Source organism: Canis lupus, chromosome 16, assembly GCF_048164855.1.
Source record: "Canis lupus baileyi chromosome 16, mCanLup2.hap1, whole genome shotgun sequence".
Classification (NCBI taxonomy): Eukaryota; Metazoa; Chordata; class Mammalia; order Carnivora; family Canidae; genus Canis; species Canis lupus.
In genome coordinates this window covers 12,306,732-12,326,700 of record NC_132853.1, presented here as the reverse complement: position 1 = coordinate 12,326,700, position 19,969 = coordinate 12,306,732, and the positions used below count along the sequence as shown (strand labels likewise).

Here is a 19,969-nt window from a genome sequence, read left to right as displayed (position 1 = left end):
GTGCTGCCCTTGAGGCCAGGGATGCTCCCAGGCCTCCCAGGCTGGGCCCAGGCCCTGAGCACACCAGCAGCTGGCACAGCTCTAGGGGCTCCTGAGCCGTAAAGAGCTCCAGACCATCCTTGTCACCTCCCCTCTATCTCTGAGATACTTCTAAGGGAGAAGGAAGGGCTGTGTGTCACCCTGGGAATTCTAGGTCCCTCCATCTTAGGAATAGCCTGGGCTAAACTAAGAAAGCCCTTCCCTCCCCACACACTGGGTTTGTTTATTTAAAAACCTGCTACTGCTGGTCTCCACAGCTTCTTTCTGACCCTCTGGCCACCTTCAGAGCCCTGTGAGCACAGCGGGCATCCCGGGTCAGCAGGGGCTGGCCATGCGCACCCTCCTGGGTGCTGCTCTGGGGCCACAGGACAGTACCTCCAGCACCACCACGGGATCCCTGCTGTAGCCATCCTTGCGTGTGGTGGGTGGGCTTTGTGCCTCCCACAGGCAGAAGCAGGACATGTCAATGATCCCCAGGGTGGAAATGTGTCTCTGCTGCACCACAGGGCATTCCCACCACAGGGCATTCCCACCTCAGTGACAACATAACACGCTCACGGGAAGGGGCCCCGTCCCCCCAAGGGCTGGTGGCTTCGGAAGCCAGCAAGTTGGTTCTTGGCTCAGGGCCCGGGGACACTGCGCAGACAGTGCTGCAGGAAAGGCTCCTGGGACAGGCCCCACAGGCCCCTGGGTTTGGAACCCTCCTCCTCTGCCAGCCCCTGTGAGTCCCCCACTGCCAGGCGCTGTCTCAGTGGGTCAAACACGCATTTAAACAGCAAAGGCCATGGTCCTGACTGGTCACTGCTGTGCATCCGCCTCCTCTGCCCCAGATGCAGGAGGGAGTTGATCTAAGACCCAGAAACTAAAAGGAACAGCACAGACCCAGGCCTCTAACAGCCTCTGTGAGCGGCCCTTCTGTCGAGAGACCCAAGACACAACACGGAAGGAAGCGTCGGGAAAAAGTATTCATGATAAAAAGATACGACTCACCTTTGTCAACTACATCCCAGACTTCTACCTTGACGATGTCATCAGTGGCTAAAATGGGGGAAGACATGAAGATTAGGGTCCACCACCACCTTTGACCTTCTGGTCACACTCAGGCTCTTAGGGGCTGTCCAGGAGTTGCTGCGTACCACTCTTCCCCAGGTGGGTGAGGCTCCCCACCAGCACCGTCTCCAAGGACGCCTCACACCCACCCACGGCCTCTACACAAATGGCAGCCTCTCCCTCTCCCCGCCCCCGGAGGACAGCAAGGTGCATCACTGTTTTAGGCTTATGCTCAGGCTGCAGTGAATGGCCCTGGCCCATCCTCAGCTGACCTACCCTCCATTTCCTGCAGGTGTCCTTGGGACAGGCGGGTCCCCGGCCGGGTCTACACAGCCAGGGTACCCTGTGTAGGTGCACCCAGGGAGCAGGCTCTGGCCTGACTCTCATCAGTGACCAGCCTCGACTGTGTTCCAGTCTTTCTCAGAACTGCTTGTCTTTCTGTGCTTTTTCTTTACAGAAAGGAGACCCTTAGCCCTTCTTCAGTGATTCTCACCAGGGATGGACATCAGGACCCAGGGCCTGCGCTATGTCTCCTCGTGGTGGGTCTGAGTGCTAGGCTCATCCCTCCATCCTCAGGATTCTGAAGGTACAGGTGGGGAACTGCCATGCTCCTGTCCCTAAGCTGAGGGGCACAAGAGCACACTGGCACTACCAGCTTCACCTCAACTGGGAGGGGGTGTCATGGGAGGTGGCCCTAAGGCTCCATCAGCTCCAGCTGGTGGGCTGGGGTAACACTGGTCCAAGCAGCTGTCCTAGGGTGTGGCTGGGCCATCACTCAGTGGGAATCACAACTTCTACAGGCCTCATGTGCCCTACTGTTGACAACTTCATTTTTTTTTTCCCTAGTAAAAAGGAATGTTTGAAACAGTTTAAAGGACTTTTGCTTTCATGAATTCTGGACATGGAAAATGACATCCACTGCTCATGGGGCTGCCACGGTGACAGAAGAACAACAGGGCCTGCTGCTCCCAGCTGCAACCGGGGACTGCGAGGTGCATCCCACCATGAAGCGGTCTTGCAGAGGTAAAGTGTGGAGGCTCAAAAGGACTGAGGGGTCCCTCCTGCTGGCGGAGTGCACGTGGGCCTGGCACAGGTTGTAGCAGGGAAGTACCAGCCTACCAGGCTCTCAGGTGTTTAACCTGGAACTTTCTGCCTTTGCTGGTCTCTGGAATTCAGCTGGTCTTTGGCACAGCTCTCTATGTAGAGCCCCTGCCACTGCCTGGGGTGTTTCTCTGGACAGGGTCCCGCGGGAGAGGGGTTCCGGGGCAACTCACGGGCAGATTTAATGGGCGCCCCCATGATAGCACCTTGGAGTTCAAGGAGGCTCCCTCCTGTCTACAGGGTTTCCGTGGTGACACCACAGCTGGGGAAGGGTCTCTAAGGAGCCAGGCCTGGGGAGAACCAATGAAAGCCCCCACCGCATAAGGGGCACGGGCTTGCACTCCAGCTCTGCCTCTTGCCTGCCCCGTCCCCCCACTGACACACACACACCCCGCCCTCACTTTTGTAATTCCAGTGGATGCTGGTGACCTGGATCTCCTGTGTGGGGATGTACTCCTCCACAAACTTCTTGCCCTGCAGCCGGTGCCATAGCGCCGTCTTGCCCGTGTTCCTGTCTCCTCGGATCACTATCTTCACTGGTGAGGAAAAAGGATAGATTGGGTAAGCAAATCAAACCAGGGGCAAACTGTAACTTCACCAATGGAGTCCATATGCCACACAGGTTCTCCTTCACACAGAGCATGGCCTATATGGCTGGTGAGCAGGGACTAAGCCGAGTGCTGGGCGTGGGCTGGCTGGGAAACCCCTGAGGGGCCGAGGCCCCTGCTCTCCCTCCCTGTTCCCCAGAGGCATTTCCTCCCCGGCTGATGGAGTCAAACCCCGCTCAGACTCTGCACCTGCAAGAAAGTAGCCTCCCCTGGAGCTGGATGTCCTGGGAACCCCTGACTCACACAGTCAGAGTCAGGCCGCGGGAGAGGTTGGAGGCTGGTGTTCTCAGTCATCTCCCTAGATTTCCATAGCTTGCTCCTAACCTACTTTTTCATAGCCCTGGTATTTTTAGCACACAATTTTGCAGAGCACCACCATTTTCAAGGCCACACATGTGGGGTTACAGCAAAGCCAGTATTTTACTTGCTGCACATGAGTTTACATAGTGCCCTTTTTGCTGAGTGTGTACATGTGGCAGTGAACCAGCCTGCAGGCAGCAGAGTACATGGACTCTGGGCAGGCCAGGGCCAAATCCCGCAGCACCATGTAGCGGGATATACTTCCAGCCGCCTCTGGGAGATGGCACAGGGTTCAGTTTAAGAGTACCATGGTCTGGGGATCCCTGGGTGGCGTAGCGGTTTGGCGCCTGCCTTTGGCCCAGAGCACGATCCTGGAGACCTGGGATTGAATCCCACGTCGGGCTCCCGGTGCATGGAGCCTGCTTCTCTCTCTGCCTCCCTCTCTCTCTCTATCATAAATAAATAAAAATTAAAAAAAAAAAAAAAAGAGTACCACGGTCTGGTTTGTTCTAGAAAGATGAAGAACAGTCAGGAATGCTATGTAGAGCCAGGGGGCAGGGGCAAGAATGGGAGCAAAGTGGACTGTACCACTGCCGGCTGTGGCCTGAGAAGATGTGTGGGTGGGCAGCCTGTGGGGGGGGCCTGCAATGGTCCTGGCCCCTCAGCAGGTGCACAAAGGAGTGGTGTGTGGGGGGGGGCGGGGCGGGGCTGGTGCTTCATGCCTTGGGGCTGGGGGAGCTGCCTTAGAGCCTGGTCTGGCCCCCCTGGCCATCCCCTCCTGGCACCCCCTCCTGCGCCCAAGGCCCTTATGTTCTCAAACACTCACTATTCCTCCTGTAAAACTAGGTCACATCAACCTCTTCCCATCTCATGCTCCCCGAGTCCCAGCTGTAGTCTCTGGACATGCTAGTTGTTCTTAACTGGAACCCCCCCGGTCAGATCTCAGGGCCACTCTTCTTCCACCAGCTCTACCATCTCACCAGGTCGGATACAAGCCACTGCCCTCAAGGCCTGGGCAAGCCAGACTTGATTGCAGCCAGAAGCCAACACCCAGGAGAACCTGGGAGAAAGGTCAGGGCAGGTCTATGCTGTAAGCAGCTCTGGGGATGTCCTGAGTCCCCATCATGAGCCTGAACACCCCGCAGGAAGTGTGCCAGTTTAGGGCAGTCTCCCAACAGGTGGGACCCAGAGAAGACACAGGGGCCTCTGTCCCTTTCCCTCGTTCAGTGAGGATGAGGTAGGCAGAGGCCATGTGCCGCTTACCTCCCTGGAGGCAGCAGGCTCCTGGCCCCAGGAGACCCCTGGCCAGGCTGAAGGCAGGAGGACAAATCCACAGCACCAGTCCCCAGACCATCCTGACCACGGGCCAGGATTGCACTCTTTTTATTCTCTAGATATCACTAGTCATGTTCTTGTTTTATGGTTGTAGTTTCTTACCTTCTCTTAGCTTTCCAGAGACAAGTTCCTTTTCTTTCTTTTTTTTTAAGATTTTATTTATTTATTCATGACACAGAGCGAGAGAGAGGCAGAGACACAGGCAGAGGGAGAAGCAGGCTCCATGCAGGGAGCCGGACGTGGGACTTGATCCCAGGTCTCCAGGATCATACCCCAGGCTGAAGGCGGCACTAAACCGCTGGGCTACCAGGGCTGCCCAGACAAGTTCCTTTTCCAAACTACTAGGTCTTTTTGTATAGTCTTCAAATTCCTACTTATATTTTCAAACTTTTTTATTCCTTTGAACATATTATACTTACTTTATTTGTCATTGAAGCATAGTTGATGTATAACATGTTAGTTTCAGGCATACAACATACTGGTGTGACACCACCCTATGGGCAGCTACCATCTGCCACCAAAGTTGTTACATTAGTGACTGTGTGCTGACTTGACATTCTGTGAAACTTGACATCTCCAGAGGCCAGGGTCTGATGTTTGCTGTGTCTGCTGGATCCTGCTCTGGGTGCTTCATTTCCTGGGTTTCCTGATCTTCCACTGGTAGCTCATCATTTCTTGGAACTTTACCTACAGGGTCCCGCTAAGGTCGCGGTTGAAGCTGCATTCATCAGAAGGCACCTATAACATTTCTGCCTGCTGTCTAGAACACTAACCACCTGGGGAGACCTTAAGTAAATTTTCCACCTGCGGTTTTTAAGACCACATTGATGATTTTAAGGAAAACCCATAGGGCAGTCATCCATGGGCTTACCAGAGACCTGGCTTTATGCAGGAACCCCTGGGAGACGCCCTTCTAGAATGGGTTCAGCTGTTTTTCTTCCTGCCCCAACCAGATACCACCTGCCAGGGTCAGGCAGATGCCCTCAGGGTGAAGTTAGTTTCACAGCTGGCTTCCCTCCCAGTATTTACTCCCTTTTGCTTTTGAGAAAAGAGCAATGAACACCTGTACAAACTTTATTCAAGTTCAAGAACTGTGTGATACACTGTTTTTCTAAATGCTTTATTCAAACATTTAAAATGGTTTTAGGGGAAGGGCTGTTCAGGTTATCAACTTTACACATGGCTAGAAATGGAGGTTGGGGAGAGTGGTAAAGAAGCCATGAGTGGTCAGCTTCCTACACCTAAAAGTGTCCCAACAAAGGGAAAATTTAGTAAATTTGATTTTATGTTAATTTCTTTTCCCTGAGGAAGGCCATATATCTGCCCCTCCCCACTTTTATTTTTCCTTGTGCTGGGATAAATTCCATTTACCAATGGAAAAGCTCAATGGGGCAGCCCGGGTGGCTCAGCGGTTTAGTGCCTGCCTTTGGCCTAGGGCCTGATCCTGGAGACCTGGGATCGAGTCCCATGTCAGGCTCCTTGCATGGAGCCTGCTTCTCCCTCCTGTGTCTCTGCCTCTCTCTATCTCTGTCTCTCATGAACGAATAAATAAAATCTTAAAAAGTCAAAAAAAAAAGAAAAAAAAAAAAAGAAAAGCTCAATGGAAGTGGGGAGTCTTTGCCTTGGTCTGGATTTTAAAAGAAACACTTCCTGTCTTATTAGTACATGCAAATGCAGGGTTTTTTTTTTAATTTTTATTTATTTATGATAGGCACACAGTGAGAGAGAGAAGAGAGTCAGAGACACAGGCAGAGGGAGAAGCAGGCTCCATGCACTGGGAGCCCGACGTGGGACTCGATCCTGGGTCTCCAGGATTGCGCCCTAGGCCAAAGGCAGGCGCTAAACCGCTGCGCCACCCAGGGATCCCGCAAATGCAGGTTTTGATGGACACCTCTGAACAAGTAAAAGAAGTTCCCTCTGTTCCTGCTTTGTTTAGAAATGGGTTTTCTCCGGGTGCCTGGCTGGTTCTGTCAGTGGAGTGTGTGACTCTTGATCTCGTGGTTGTGGGTTTGAGCCTCATGTTAGGTGTAGCAATTACTTAAAAATAAAATAATAAAAAAATAAAATAAAATAAAAGTAAAATAAAATCTTGGGGCCCCTGGGTGGCTCGGTGATTGAGCATCTGCCTTCCACTCAGGGTGTGATCCCAGGGTCCAGGGATCAAGTCCCCCATTGGGCTCCCTGCAGGGAGCCTGCTTCTCCCTCTGCCTATGTCTCTGCCTCTCTCTGTGTGTCTCTGATAAATAAATAAAATCTTTAAAAAAATAAAATAAAATCTTAAAAAAAAAAGAAGCGGGTTTTCTCTTATCTTCTTCGGTAAATTATGAATAGGTGTTGAATTTTATCAGACCCTTTCTCTTACACCTGCCTTTTCTCCTTGAGTCCACCAGTAAAGCACAGAATACATATATTCTGTTAATCCTTGAACTCCCGGAATACCCTACTTGGTCTCAGTGCAATGATTTGTTATGAATATTCTGATGATTTTCTAGATCTCATTTTTTAAGAAGATTTTATTTATTCATAGAGACAGAGACAGAGAGACAGAGAGAGAGAGAGGGGCAGAGACACAGGCAGAGGGAGAAGCAGGCTCCATGCAGGGAGCCCGATGTGGGACTTGATCCCAGGTCTCCAGGATCACAACCCAGGCTGCAGGCGGCACTAAACCGCTGAGCCACCGGGGCTGCCCTCTAGATCTCATTTCTTGACCTCTCACTAGATTATTCGGTCTGTGCTCACCGACGGGACTGGATGGTCACCCAGCCTTGTGTGTTGTCCTTCTCTGTTCTGGCACCAGCTTTACCAAGTAAGTGCAGGAAGCAAGCTGAGTGCCCTCATCTTCCATGTCATCTCAGTGTGATGCTTGGCTCTCTGAACATAGTTTCTGTAGTTCTGTTTTTTTTTTCTTTTTTTTAGAGAGGGATCATGCGTACATAAGTGGGGTAGGGGTGCTGCACAGAGAAGAGGGGGAGAGAATCTCAAGAAGACTCCCCACCCCGCCCTGGCTAGCACAGAGCCCAACACGGCTCAATCTCATGACCTGAGCCAAAATCATGAGTCAGACCCTTCACTGACTGAGCCACCCAGGCACCCCGATGTTCTGAATATTTCTAATGATGTGTCTAGCGATGTATGTTTCTGAAACACTGGACTTGGACTTCTTGGAGTTTTATGTATTTCATGAATTCTGGAAAATCTTTAGTCTTTATTTCCTCCAATACTGCTTCTTCCTCATTCTTGCTATTTTGTTTGAAAGTCCTATCAGACGTGTGTTGGAATCTGCTTCATTTCTAGACTGCACATCTTTCTTCTGGGCACTAATTCTCTCTTTAATCTACTTATTATACTGATTCACCTGTTTACTGACTTTTTTTTTTAAAGATTTCATTTATTTATTCATGAGAGACACATAGAGACAGAGAGAGAGAAAGAGAGAGAGAGAGAGAGAGACACAGAGGCAGAGACACAAGCAGAGAGAGAAGCAGGCTCCATGCAGGGAGCCCAACGTGGGACTCGATCCCGGGTCTCCAGGATCACGCCCTGGGCTGAAGGTGGCACTAAACTGCTGGGCCACTGGGGCTACCCTGTATACGGACTTTTTAATTTTCATGACCATGTTTTTCATTCCAAGAGGTTCTCTGGTTCTTTTTTTTTTTTTTAATTTTTATTTATTTATGATAGTCACACAGAGAGAGAGAGGCGCAGAGACACAGGCAGAGGGAGAAGCAGGCTCCATGCACCGGGAGCCCGATGTGGGATTCGATCCCGGGTCTCCAGGATCGCGCCCTGGGCCAAAGGCAGGCGCCAAACCGCTGCGCCACCCAGGGATCCCATCTGGTTCTTTTTCAAACATGACCTGATGTAATCTGTTCACAATCCTGATGTAATCTTAAAGCGGTTTCCTTCTTACCCTGGAAAAATTCTCTTATCCTGAAAACCTTTCAAAAACTTTGAGTGAGAGAGTGCTTACGTTCATTTTTAAATTCTAGCACAGAGATCCACCTGGCCAGGTCTCTGGCTGTCCCAGCATCTGGAGGCTTTCTTTGTGAGGATTGCAGGCCTGATCAAGGGCAATCCTGACAAGTTCCATTAGGTCTGGTGTTTCCTTACTCAGGAAGCTGCCCCAGTAAGGCTTCTTCACCAAGTGGGGCTAACACATTGTGTCCAGTGGCAATAGAAAGGATAGACAAAGTCAGGTAACAGTCTTTCTTCCACTTTGAATGCAAATAACTTTCAAACTATAATTATGGCTCAGTACCTTATTTAGGTTTTGATGCCACTTCTCATTATCAGAGCAATTTATAGGAAATGAATGCAAATAACTTTCAAACTATATTTATGGCCCAGTATCTCATTCAGGTTTTGATGCCACTTCTCATTATCAGAGCAATTTATATGAAATGACCTGTCTGCCCTAGGACTAGGTTCTGTAAGAGACAACATCTACACTTGGACACCATCGGCTCTTGCCTATAGAAATTCTGAATCTAGGGCAGCCCGGGTGGTTCAGTGGTTTATCGCCGCCTTCAGTCCAGGGCATGATCCCAGAGACCCAGGATTGAGTCCCATGTCGGGCTCCCTGCATGGAGCCTGCTTCTCCCTCTGCCTGTGTCTTTGCCTCTCTGTGTGTTTCTCATGAATAAATAAATAAAATCTTAAAAAAAAAAAAAAAAAAAAGAAAGAAAAGAAAAGAAATCCTGAATCTAGGGATCCCCGGGTGGCTCAGCGGTTTAGCGCCTGCCTTTGGCCCAGGATGTGATCCTGGGGTCCTGGGGTCAGGTCCCACATCGGGCTCCCTACATAGAGCCTGCTTATCCCTCTGCCTGTGTCTCTGCCTCTCTCTCTGTGTGTGTCTCTCAAGAATAAATAATAAAATCTTTAAAAAAAAATCCTGAATGTATAATCATCAGATTGCTTGCTTGTCTCTTCTAGGTAGAATGTTTTAGAAAAATAAATAAAGGAAATCAGAAAGTTTCAAAGTTGCATACTGTTTAACTACAGGGAGACCTCCCTGTAAATGCAATTTCTCTCAATCTCATCCCCTTTCCTGCAGTTTTAGGGAATCATAACCTGTCCCCCAACTATCTGAGGCTGGGTTTACTACTCTGGAACAACTCTACTGCACCACCCTCTTTATAACCAATCAAGGCTAGAGAATGTGGCCCTCAGGGAGTACACTCCTCAGGGAATGCTTTTCAGAAGGTGAAAAGTTTACAGTTTCCAGCTCTGATTTTCACAGGACTAGAATTAAGTTTAAAACAATACTGTAAGTAATAAAGGTAAATAAGGGAATCTAAATGTAGACTTTGTAGATGTGTACAAGTATTTCAACTTACCATTCTCTTCTTTGAATGTGAGAGAAATACGTACAATAATTGTGAGTTGAATACAACTAAAACAACCTCTCTTTTAAAACCTGCACAGAGGGGCAGCCCCGGTGGCGCAGCGGTTTAGTGCCGCCTGCAGTCCCGGGCGTGATCTTGGAGACCCTAGATCGAGTCCCACGTCAGGCTCTCTGCATGGAGCCTGCTTCTCCCTCTGCCTCTCATTCTCTCTCTGTGTCTCTGTGAATAAATAAAATCTAAAAAAAACAAACAAACAAAAACAAAACAAAACAAAAAAAAACCCTGCACAGAGATCTTTCCAGTTACGCTCTTCATTTTATGCATGACTACTTGCAATAGGTCACCATAGAGACCAGAGGGCTCCCATTAAAGTAGCAAAGGGGGTCGGATGGGAGGGGTCCAAAAATCTTGTAGAAATATATGAAGATATTTGAAAGGGAACATATTGAAAGCAGAAAACAACATAAAAAGCCTTTAAATAATGCTAGGAAAGGGACAGCGAGATGGAAAATCTTAAAAGAGGTCAAGAGAACGGTTGGTGTCCAGGAGCTATGCAATTTACATAATTTATAGCAGGACTGGAAACGTTCTGGGCTCTTGGGGCATCTGAAAATAACTCCTCCTTCCCTCAGGGGGAAGAGAAGTCTCCTACAAGAAGTAAGAGTCTTTGCGCCTTCTGTGAGCTTTTTCCAAATATATCCTTTACAAATGCTTCTTTAAAGAAGGAGGGGGTGGGGCAGGAATATGTGGCGTAGATGATATTCCCTTCAAACTGCATAGAAGTCTACAAAGAAAAATCCCCATGCTCAAAGCACCAGGACTAGCTGGATCTCGGCTCCGAGGCAGGCTGTCACGTGGCTCACGGACGGGGAGCCCCCCCACCCCTCAGGCGTCACAGACCACAGAGCTCTCCCCACGTTATGTAAGAATCACTCTTAGACGAGGTTATCCGGGCCAATCCGGGCACCGCAGAACGCACCAGGAACCGCCTGCGCTAATTTTACCGTACAAGCTAAACGCACAGAGTTCTTAGCGAGCCAGTATTCCTCGGGAAAGACCCACGGGTCAGAGGGAAACGCCACGGGCCGAGGGCAACAACTCCCGATCCCAGTGAACGCCCCTAGGGTACCTGCCACAGGTAAGGGCTCAGCACATCTTCAACAGAGACCAACACGACCTGCCACATCCACCCACCGGCCGCGCCCCGGTCTCCGCCACATCCCAGTCCCCGCGGCCGGACCTGCGGACCCCGTGGGGCAGCGCCCTCCTCAGCCCGCGCCCTCGGACCCCGCTGTCCACATTCCCCCGGCAGGAGCCCTGCGGCCCAGCCCGCACTCACTGTTGTACTGCACCCCCTTGGCGAAGCGCCTCTGCAGGGCCTGGTTCATGGACTGCAGCCCGGCGGGGATATTCTTGTCGCGGCCCGGAGCCTGCTCCGACCCCACCAGCTTCTTGAGCGCGGAAAACATCTTCCCGCTCCCACGTTCGAGCCCGGCGCGGCCCGCGAGCTCAGCGGCGGCGGCGGCGGCGGCGGCTCGGCGCGGATCGCACCATGTCCTGAGTCCCGGCGGCCGGGCGCCTGCTTTGAGGGCGGCTCGCGGGCTCAGCCGCGGCGGTTCCGCTCCGGCCCCCGCGACCCCCGGCGCGATCGCCCTCCGTCTGTCAGAACCGCCATCTTGGCGCTGGCTTGACGAGGCGCGCGGCTACGGGGTGCCGCGAGGGCCAAGACGGTGCGCGCATGCGCGATCTGACGCGCGCGGAAGCGGACTCGGCGTGGCGCGCCGCTAAGGGGCGCCGTGAGGGCCCCACTCGGGCGGCGGCGCGGGGGCGTGCGCATGCGCGGGGCGGCACGGGCGGAGGTGGGCGTGGAGCCACGTCGGGCTTCCGGAGCGGGCGGGACAACCGTCGGCGTTCCTCGCCGCGCTCCCGGTCCCCCCATCCGGGACCCCCCACTCCGCGGCCCCCCTCCGTGCCGGAGCCTCCTGCCCGCGGTGCCCCCAGCAGTCCTGGAAAAATGTTTATTCGTGTCACAAAGCGCCGGCCTGGGGGCAGGCGGGGCTCGCCCTCCTGGGGTTACTTCTTCTTGGCCACCTTGAGCCGGCCATCGATCAGCCGCTGGGCCTGCCGCTTGATCTCGGCCCGCGAGGGGACGTAGCTGTGGTCCACGTCTGTGAACAGGAAGGTTTCTGGCGGGGGGGGGGGGTTGGTCAGGGAAGGAAAGGGGCCCTGCAGCCGCAGCTCCGGCCGTCCTCGCTGCCCCCCACCTCCGTCCCCGGGGCCCTTGCATGGGGGGTCTTCGCACCCCGGGAGAGGCCACCGCTGCTGCAGGGCTGGCCGGTGCTTAGCAAAGGCAGGAGCTCGCCGCTGGGGGTTCTCAGCAAATAGCGGTCCCGAGCCCACACCTGGACTTGCTTTATCAAACTCTCACCCCCGCCGACACCCCTCGCCGCAATCAGCCAAGGCCAGGCCAGCTGGGAACAGCCCTACACCCCAACCCATGGGAAGCTGCTCACCCTGCCCTCCTCCCTTCCTACAGAGACCCCAATAAGGGCTCTGGCCTAGGACGTCCGCTCCCACCTGTCAGGAAGCCGAATACTCCCCCGTCCTCCGTGTCCTCACTAAGTCACTTCCCTCAATCAAAATCCCTTGGGTACTGGGGATAACCCTTTTCCATCCCTGTGGCTCTCACTGTGTCTCCAGGCTGTCTGGCCAGATAGCCATCTGCCCCCACCCCGGGGGGTGGCCTGGCCCTGCAACCATGAACCTGTACCTATCATATCCTCTTCCAGGTCCTCAAAGCTGATCCTGGTGTTCTGCTTCTCCTTCAGAGTGGAGGACTCCAGGGTATCCTTCACCTTTGTGTTGACCTGTGGGGCACAAGGGGCTGTCAGCTCTGAGGGTAGGTGGGACGAGTAGGCACGTCCAGCCTACTCGAGGAGGTAGAACTACCTCCTCGTTGCTGGACAGATTCTGCACTTGGTCAGCCAGGTACAGGAGCTTCACTTCGCAGTACGCCAGCTTGCTGACCACATTCAGGCTGTCAGAGAGCGCCACTTCTTTCTGTAGGCCAGGAAAAGGATCCTGTCTCTCCTCTGGGTCCTCCCAGGGACTCGTGCCGGCAGTGCCATTCCACTGCAGCCAGTACCTGGGCTGTGAGCAGAGGGATGCCAATCAGCCGGATGGAGAGGTTGTCAATGCCTGTCTGGATGGTCAACAGCAGCTTCTGGCTCTGGGTCATGCTGGAGTAGGCCACCTGGAGCCGCTCTTCCTCCTCCTTCAGCATGTCCTTCATTCTCTTCTCCATAGACTTAAAGCTGTGGAAGCGAGGGGGAGCAGGATGGCTCAGACTCATGGCCAGGTGGCCTCAACCCAGAGTTGGGCGCTAAATTCAGGGGCTCCAGAGCTCTGATGTGGGCATGTGGCAGCCCCTGCCTGGGCCTCCATAGTCCGTAGACCTGTGGACCCAGCTGGGTGGCCCTGGCACAATGCAGAGGCATTTCGGGGTACCTGATGGAGCTGGGCATCTGGCGGAACTTGAGCATCGCCTCCTCTACTTCCAGCTTCTTCATCAGCGCCTCCAGCTGTGCCCGCCGCTCCTTACAGTCCTCCATCTGCAGCTCCAGGTTGTCCTCTGTGTTCCTCAGAGCCAGGAACCGGCCAGCGATGTCCTGGTGGGGCCCGTGTGGGGAGGAGCAGGTGTGGGCCAGGTGGGCACAAGCCCCACAGTATTGGTCTCTTCTGAGTCAGGGATGATGCTGACCGTGGCCAGGCACCAGGTGCAGCACTTGATGCGAGTCACCACATGTGACCCATGCTTCAGGCAAAGAGGACAGATGCCCCAAGGCAGAGACCAGAAGACCACCCCTGGAAGACTGCCTGGCTTGGAGCCACTTGTCTCAGGATGGACAAGCTTATATCAGGGCCGCTAAGGCTTAACTAATAATAAGCCCAGATCGGATTAAACTGAGGGCCAGGCAGAAGTGGCTTCTCACTATGGTCCTAGCCCTTTGGGAAGGGATGTAGTTGTCGGCAGAGGAGGCAGCTCTTGGATCCTGGATCCCAGCAGGCTCCGCATGCCCCCTGCAATGCGACTCAGGCCAGAGTGTGCTCTGCTCCCTGCCACAGGGGCCACACCTCCGTGTCCCCTCGTTCAACGGGCTCAGCTGGGTCTTGGGCTGTGGCAGGGGCTCCCTGCCTTTCACCCACACCCCAGGAGAGCCTGAGGGCAGTACCCAGAAATGAGAGCACCGCACAGCAGACTTCACTTTCTCCACCAAAGCTGTGACTTCTGTCTGGTATTCGACGTCGGCCTTGGAGATCTCTCTTCTCCTCACTGGGCAGAGCAGAGGGGAAAGGAAGAGAGGCTGGCATGCAGAAGTGGCTTGGAAGCTCTGCTCTGGGCTGTCAGTCACTTCTGTACATGCCCAGGCATCAGGGGAGGCCACCAGCAAGCTGCCTGTCCTTCACCTGCTCCCCCCTCCACTGGCCCTTCTGTCTAGAAGCATCCTGGTCCATGTGGGTACTTTGTGGTACTTCTCTGAGGCAGCACAGGGGCCCAAAGGGCTGGATTTATCTCTTTTAAGGAATCACTGGGTGATTGAGCCCTGGGGTTCCAGGGGATAGCTGAAAAGCTGGGGACCCAGCTGCTCCTGGCAGCGAGCCCAAGGCTGGGAGCAGTGCAGGGCAGTGTGGGCTGGGGCTGCTGGCACTCTGCAGGTAGCACTGCAGGGAGGCAGGGTTGCCCTGGCCTCACAGAGACCTGACAGGATGGCCTGAGCCGGTGCTGGCCCCTTGGGACCCTGGCTGGGGGTGGCAGAGGGCTGAGCGGTCACCTTTCACAATTTCTGTACCCATCAGATTGGAGGGGAAGTCCAAGTTCCACCAGCCCTGGAGGGAAGGGGGATGTGAGGTGAGCAGTCCCCCTCTGCTGGGGAGGGGCCCGCCCAGCTGTCCTTGCACTGCAGAGGGGACCCTGCAGGGACCTACCGGCGGTACTTCTCATTGGTCTCCTTCATATGGATCTGTCAATCAGCTGCTTCTGCTGATTCAGCCGGTTCTCCCGTGCCTTGCGTTCCTCGATGAAAGTCGCCTCCCCTTGCCTCATGTTCATCTGGGGACCCGGGAGGTGGGGCAGGGTCATGTCTCACCAAGGCCCCATGGAATCCTGTATTCAGATTCAGACCCCATCTTCTAGATGTGGGAGGAACATCAGAGGCTCTTGGCTGTGCCCTCCCCTAAACACTGGGTGCTCTCCACCGTCCTCTCGAATTCCTCCCCCTCCCCCACCTCTGAGGCACCTTCACCTGACGCCCCTCCAGTCACAGCTTGGGGATGACCAATTCTCCCTGCAGCCCAGGCTCCCTGCTTCCTCGGCCAGTTCCACCAAGAACTCTCTCACACGGGGACTGTTTGCACGTGTCTAAAGGGAACTCGGCATCTTCCCCAACCCCGTGTCTTCCCCTGTGTCCTGCTGTGGTGGCTGAAGCCATCATCTATCTGCACCTGCCTAAGTGTCCTGGATACTGCTCTCCCCCGCCCCATCCGCATCTGACTGGGCGCCAGGTCTCAGGGGGTGACCATTAGAGACCTCTGGGCCCCCTGACACTCAGGCACCCAGCTTTACCACTGGTCTGTCCCAGGTGACTAGCATCTGGACTCTGGTTCCCCTGGGTCTCTGCAGCCTGTTTTTGAAACACAGATCTGATCCCATTGCCCTGTATCTGGTCCCAGAGTTTCAGGATGGGTGGGGAGCCACCCTGCGGCCTCACTGGCTCACAGGCTCCATTCTTCTGCATCTTCTCTGCTCTGGCCTCTTGTGTCTCCTTTGGCCTGGTGATGCCCCGGGACCTTTGTTGTCCTTCATCTTCCAGGATTCGGATGCCCCTGACCTCCAGAGCTCCACTCAAGCATCGTCTCTGAGCAGGTGAGTGCCCCAGGGTGGCCCCACATCACCCACTCCTCCCTCTGCAGCACTGGCCCAAGGCTGTATGATATCTCCTCACAGACTACTGGATGGCTTCCTACCCTGCCCTCCTCGTGAGGATGATGCAGGGGCTTTGAGTAGGCCTTGGCACAGACCAGGTGAAGGGCCGGGTGAATTCCCTCTTGTGTCTACCTCAAGGCTCCCTTGCCTGGTGGGACCCTCTCCATCCAGGGCTATCGTGTGTGTGTGTGTGTGTGTGTGTGTGTGTGTGTGTGAGTGAGCGGGCGGCTAGTAATTGCAGACAGTATGGGTTTGGGGGTGTTCCTACAAACCCTGGGCCAGATGGGTGTGTGAGGGAGCCCTGCAAGACCCCAGGCCCTATGGCTCCAGCTCACCTTGACCTCATCCGTGATCATCATGGCGTCTTGGGACATGACTGTCATGTCTGACAGTTCTGAGCAATAGTCGTCCACGAGATTCTGCAGCTTGTCCAGCTCTGTGGGGTACCCTGCCAGCTCCTGCATTGAACAGGGCAAGAGCAGGGGCACCTGTGGCTCAGCCGGTTCAGCGTCTGACTCGTGATTTTGGCTCAGGTCATGACATGAGATTGAGCCCTACTGGGCGTGGAGCCTGCCTAAGATGCTCTCCCTCTCCCTCTGTGCCACCTCCCCCCCCCCCTCCGTGCGCCCTCTTTCTCTAAAATAAATCTCAAAAAAAAAAAAAAAAGTTAAAAGAAAGGGGCCAGAGCAAGTGGACACAGAAAGTGACGGCTCGGGAGCCGCAGGCCAGCCAGCCAGATGCTGCCCTTCCAGAGTGGTCCATGCCTGCCCCCAATTACGTACCCCAGGCTGTGAGCCCCGAGGACAGGGATGGGGTGTCCCACTGTGTGAGAGGGGTTGCAGCCCAGGGAGCCTGCTGTTGGGGAGTGGCTGCTGTCTGAAGGGAGCAGGGAGGCTTGAAACACGGACATGGGGTCAGAGACTCAGGGCTCAAAGCCACAGCTGCCCCGAGCAGCTGGCTCTGGGAACTTGGGAAGCCACTTAACCTCTCTTGAGTGTCCCTGAGGTTCATAAATACCCAATATATCTGAGTCTTAGTACTTGGCTGTTAATAAGTATCATGTAGAATCTTTGCTGACCATGGGAGTTATTTTTTTAAAAATGCATATGTTCTGGGGGTGCCTGGGGTCTCAGTTGGTTAAGCATCTGACTCCTGATCTCAGCTCAGGTGTTGATCTCAGGGTCATGAGTTCAAGCCCTGTGTTGGCTTAAGAAAAACAATGCATGTGTTCTGAAAAGAACATGGCCCTGTGCGGGGACATAATGCTCCCAAATGAAGGACGGCTGGACCCAGGAGTATAGCCGGAGGGGAAGGGGTGTGAGGAGGTGGGCCCAGGACAGTGAGGTGGCAGGGCCTCCAGCAAGAGGGACAGGCAGGAGGATCATAACGCCTGCCTCTGTGGGCTACAGGCAGAAGCTGGGGGCTGGGACTTCAGCCAGGAGGAGCTGCAATGCCTACCCATCCCACTCCCAACCTCCTAAACCACATGTCCACCTGTCCCCTGCCTGGATACACTGCCCTCCAGGGCTCCCCCCATGCCAGCCTCAGGATGAGGCTGCCACACCGCCTGCCCCGCCTGCCACACTGCTTCTCGCAGCACCAGGGCACCACTGGTCAGCCCTCCTGTCCCAGGTCTTCCTCCTCCCCAGGCCGTACTGCAGGTCTCTCCTGCTGGGGGAAGGGCGGCTGGCTTGGAAGAGGTGGACAGCAAGCCCAGGGTTACGGGCCTGCTCACAGGTGGCTGGCCCTCTAGGACGTTAGGGCTCTTTCTGAGGGTTCAGGGCCCACCTTTTGCCCTCAGAAGCCAAGCAAATGACAAAGGATGGGGCAAAATAACAACCATCAAATAAATGCAAAGAAAATTCAAACAATTCTGATGTATCGGGCCTGCCTCAGTCCCCTGTCCCCGCTGAGATGCTAGCCCTGCACCTAGGCTGGGGCCTGAGACTCCTGCACTCATGGCCAGGTGGCTTCCCTGCACTGCTGAGGTGTGGGGTTAGGGGCTCACCTTCTTCAGGTAATCCAGCAGGTCCACGTACAGCAGGTGGATGTTCTGACTTGTGGTGATCTTGATCATGGTCTTTTTTTAAAATTTATTTTTATTTATGATAGACATAGAGAGGCAGAGACACAGGCAGAGGAGGGGGAGAAGCAGGCTCCATGCCGGGAGCCCGACGCGGGACTCGATCCCGGGACTCCAGGATCGCGCCCTGGGCCAAAGGCAGGCGCGAAACCGCTGAGCCACCCAGGGATCCCCCGTATCTTGGTCTTTTCAATGTTGTTCTCCAGCTGGCGGATAACCTGGGGGTGGCCCGAGGGCACACGGTGCTTGGGGACAGACCACCTGGATGGCCACTGGGAGGCTGACCCAGGAGGGGGTGTGTGTGTGTGTGTGTGTGTGTGTGTGTGTGTGTGTGGTCTTTCATCTGACCCCGCCCCTCCAAACGTCCCACCTGTCATCGGAAACCCTGCCCCTCGACAGAGCCCCGCCCCGCCCTCCACCTGGAGCATGCGCAACTCCTCCTTGGTGGCGTCAGGCTGGCTCCTCAAGGCGGCCAACTCCAGCTGCACGGTCTCCAGCTTCTGCCCCCGCTGCCGCGCCACCTGGGTCGGGGACGGCATGGCCCGCTCGTGGGTGCGCAAGGGGCTGGCGGGGCGGGACCCCTGGGGTCGGGGCCTCGCTAGGCCCGCCACTGGCCCCGCGACGTCGTTTTCGTGGTGGTGGGGGTGCTGGCTGGGCGAGGCTGAGGGCTCCCTCCGGCCACCTCACCTCCATGGTGCAGCGGCGGTGCGCCAACCTCATGGAAGCGCCCTTCGCTCAGGCCTTGGAGATGTTCCGCTGGTCATACTGCGGAGCGGCGGCTGCTGAGCTGGGGGGTGCCCTGGTCTCTCGGGTACCCCAGCCTCAGGCACTCCCCGCGGGCCCAGCATTGAGGCCCCCATCCAGCCTCCCAGCTTAGAGGTGGTGGGAGCCTGCAGAGGAGGGCCGAGGCCTCCCCTCCGTAGCCGGATGGCCCGAGGGCCCTGATCTGTAGCCCAGATAGGCTGGTCCCCTGGGGATGGGCTCACCTTGGAGCCGAGTGATTGTCTTCAGCTCCTGGATCTGCTCTTCCATATCTGCCTCACTTCGCATCTTCATGGTGGCCATCAGGGTCCTCCAGGGACCCTCTACACCTCCCGCCCTCCCTGTGCTGGGCCTGCTCAGCAGAACCCTGTGCGGCTCAGATTGTCGCTGGAATCTTGGCCCATTGTGACGGGGGCCAAGGTTCTCAATGTCCAGTTCAGGGAGCCCTGGAGATCTGGACCCGGCCCACCCCAACCCCTTCCCTGGCTAGCCTTGGGATTGTCCTCTGGATGCTTGAGTCTTATGGCAGCTCTCTGCCTGGGAGCACTGCCAGAATGTGATTTGTGGTGGTTTGGCACTGTACCCCACACCAGCCCCCTGGAGCCTCCCCATCCCCTCCACACCCCCAGGATGTCCTCCCCTGAGCCTTCTGAAACTTCTCTCTGGCCTATGGGATTTCCATTACCTCACCACACCCCAAGCTCTGCACCCTGGACGACCTTCTCTCCCTGACCTTCAACTGCTCTCCCTCCACTTCCTTGGGGAATTCCAAGCTCTAGCCTTAGCTGTCACTTCAGGCAGGCTCTTCCGCAGCCCCAGCTTCCTTGGAGTTGGATGCCCCAAACACCTGACAGCCTGGGATTCCCAGGGTCATGTTTTCCCGCCACGCCGTATGAATTTACTGGGGCTGCCATGACAAGGTGCCACAGACCCCGTGGCTGGAACAATGGAAGTTTATTGTCTCCTCTCCTGGAGGCTGGAAGTCTGACATAAAGGCATTAGCAGGGCGGGTTCCTCCTGAGCAGGGAGATGCCCATCTTCTTGCTGTGTCCTCAAAGGGGTATCCCTGTGTGTGTCTGTGTCCTCCTCCCCTCGTAGGGACACAGGCCAGACTAAATCAGGGCTCCCCCGATTTTATTTTTTTATCTTTTAAAGATTTTATCTATTCATGAGAGACAGAGAGAGACAGAGACACAGGCAGAGGAAGCAGGCTTCACACAGGGAACCCGATGCGGGACCTAATCCTAGGACTCCAGGATCATGCCTTGGGCCAAAGGCAGGCACTAAACCACTGATCCACCCAGGGATCCCCACCTCCCCCGACTTTAATTATTTCTTTAAAGGCCTTGTCTCCAAATGAGGT

General features: G+C 54.9%; 3 protein-coding genes across 4 annotated transcripts in view; 1 reads left to right on the top strand and 2 right to left on the bottom strand.

Annotated features, from left to right (window-relative positions):
* Positions 1-11,456, bottom strand: part of RABL6 (RAB, member RAS oncogene family like 6) — a 21,810-nt gene extending 10,354 nt beyond the window's left edge. Inside the window, exons 1-3 of the mRNA XM_072778745.1 lie at positions 11,118-11,456; positions 2,592-2,726; positions 1,030-1,077 (exon numbers count right to left, since the gene is read on the bottom strand). Of these exons, the coding sequence (XP_072634846.1) occupies positions 1,030-1,077; positions 2,592-2,726; positions 11,118-11,247 (313 nt within the window). The 5' untranslated portion in view covers positions 11,248-11,456. The remainder of the gene's footprint in view (positions 1-1,029; positions 1,078-2,591; positions 2,727-11,117) is intronic.
* Positions 10,707-19,969, top strand: part of LCN15 (lipocalin 15) — a 22,130-nt gene continuing 12,867 nt past the window's right edge. Inside the window, exon 1 of one of the 2 annotated variants that reach the window (XM_072778771.1) lies at positions 10,707-10,916. The gene's annotated coding sequence lies outside the window, so the exon portion shown is untranslated. The remainder of the gene's footprint in view (positions 10,917-19,969) is intronic. The other variant, XM_072778772.1, reaches the window with a different exon arrangement.
* CCDC183 (coiled-coil domain containing 183) lies at positions 11,783-19,003 on the bottom strand. Its single transcript, XM_072777731.1, is given in 15 exon segments — positions 11,783-11,964; positions 12,549-12,645; positions 12,728-12,838; positions 12,924-13,092; positions 13,286-13,446; positions 14,011-14,111; positions 14,611-14,665; positions 14,761-14,801; positions 14,804-14,888; positions 16,097-16,219; positions 17,770-17,846; positions 18,035-18,062; positions 18,264-18,365; positions 18,532-18,578; positions 18,831-19,003. Coding segments are annotated over 15 exon segments (1,389 nt in total). The 5' UTR covers positions 18,910-19,003; the 3' UTR covers positions 11,783-11,851.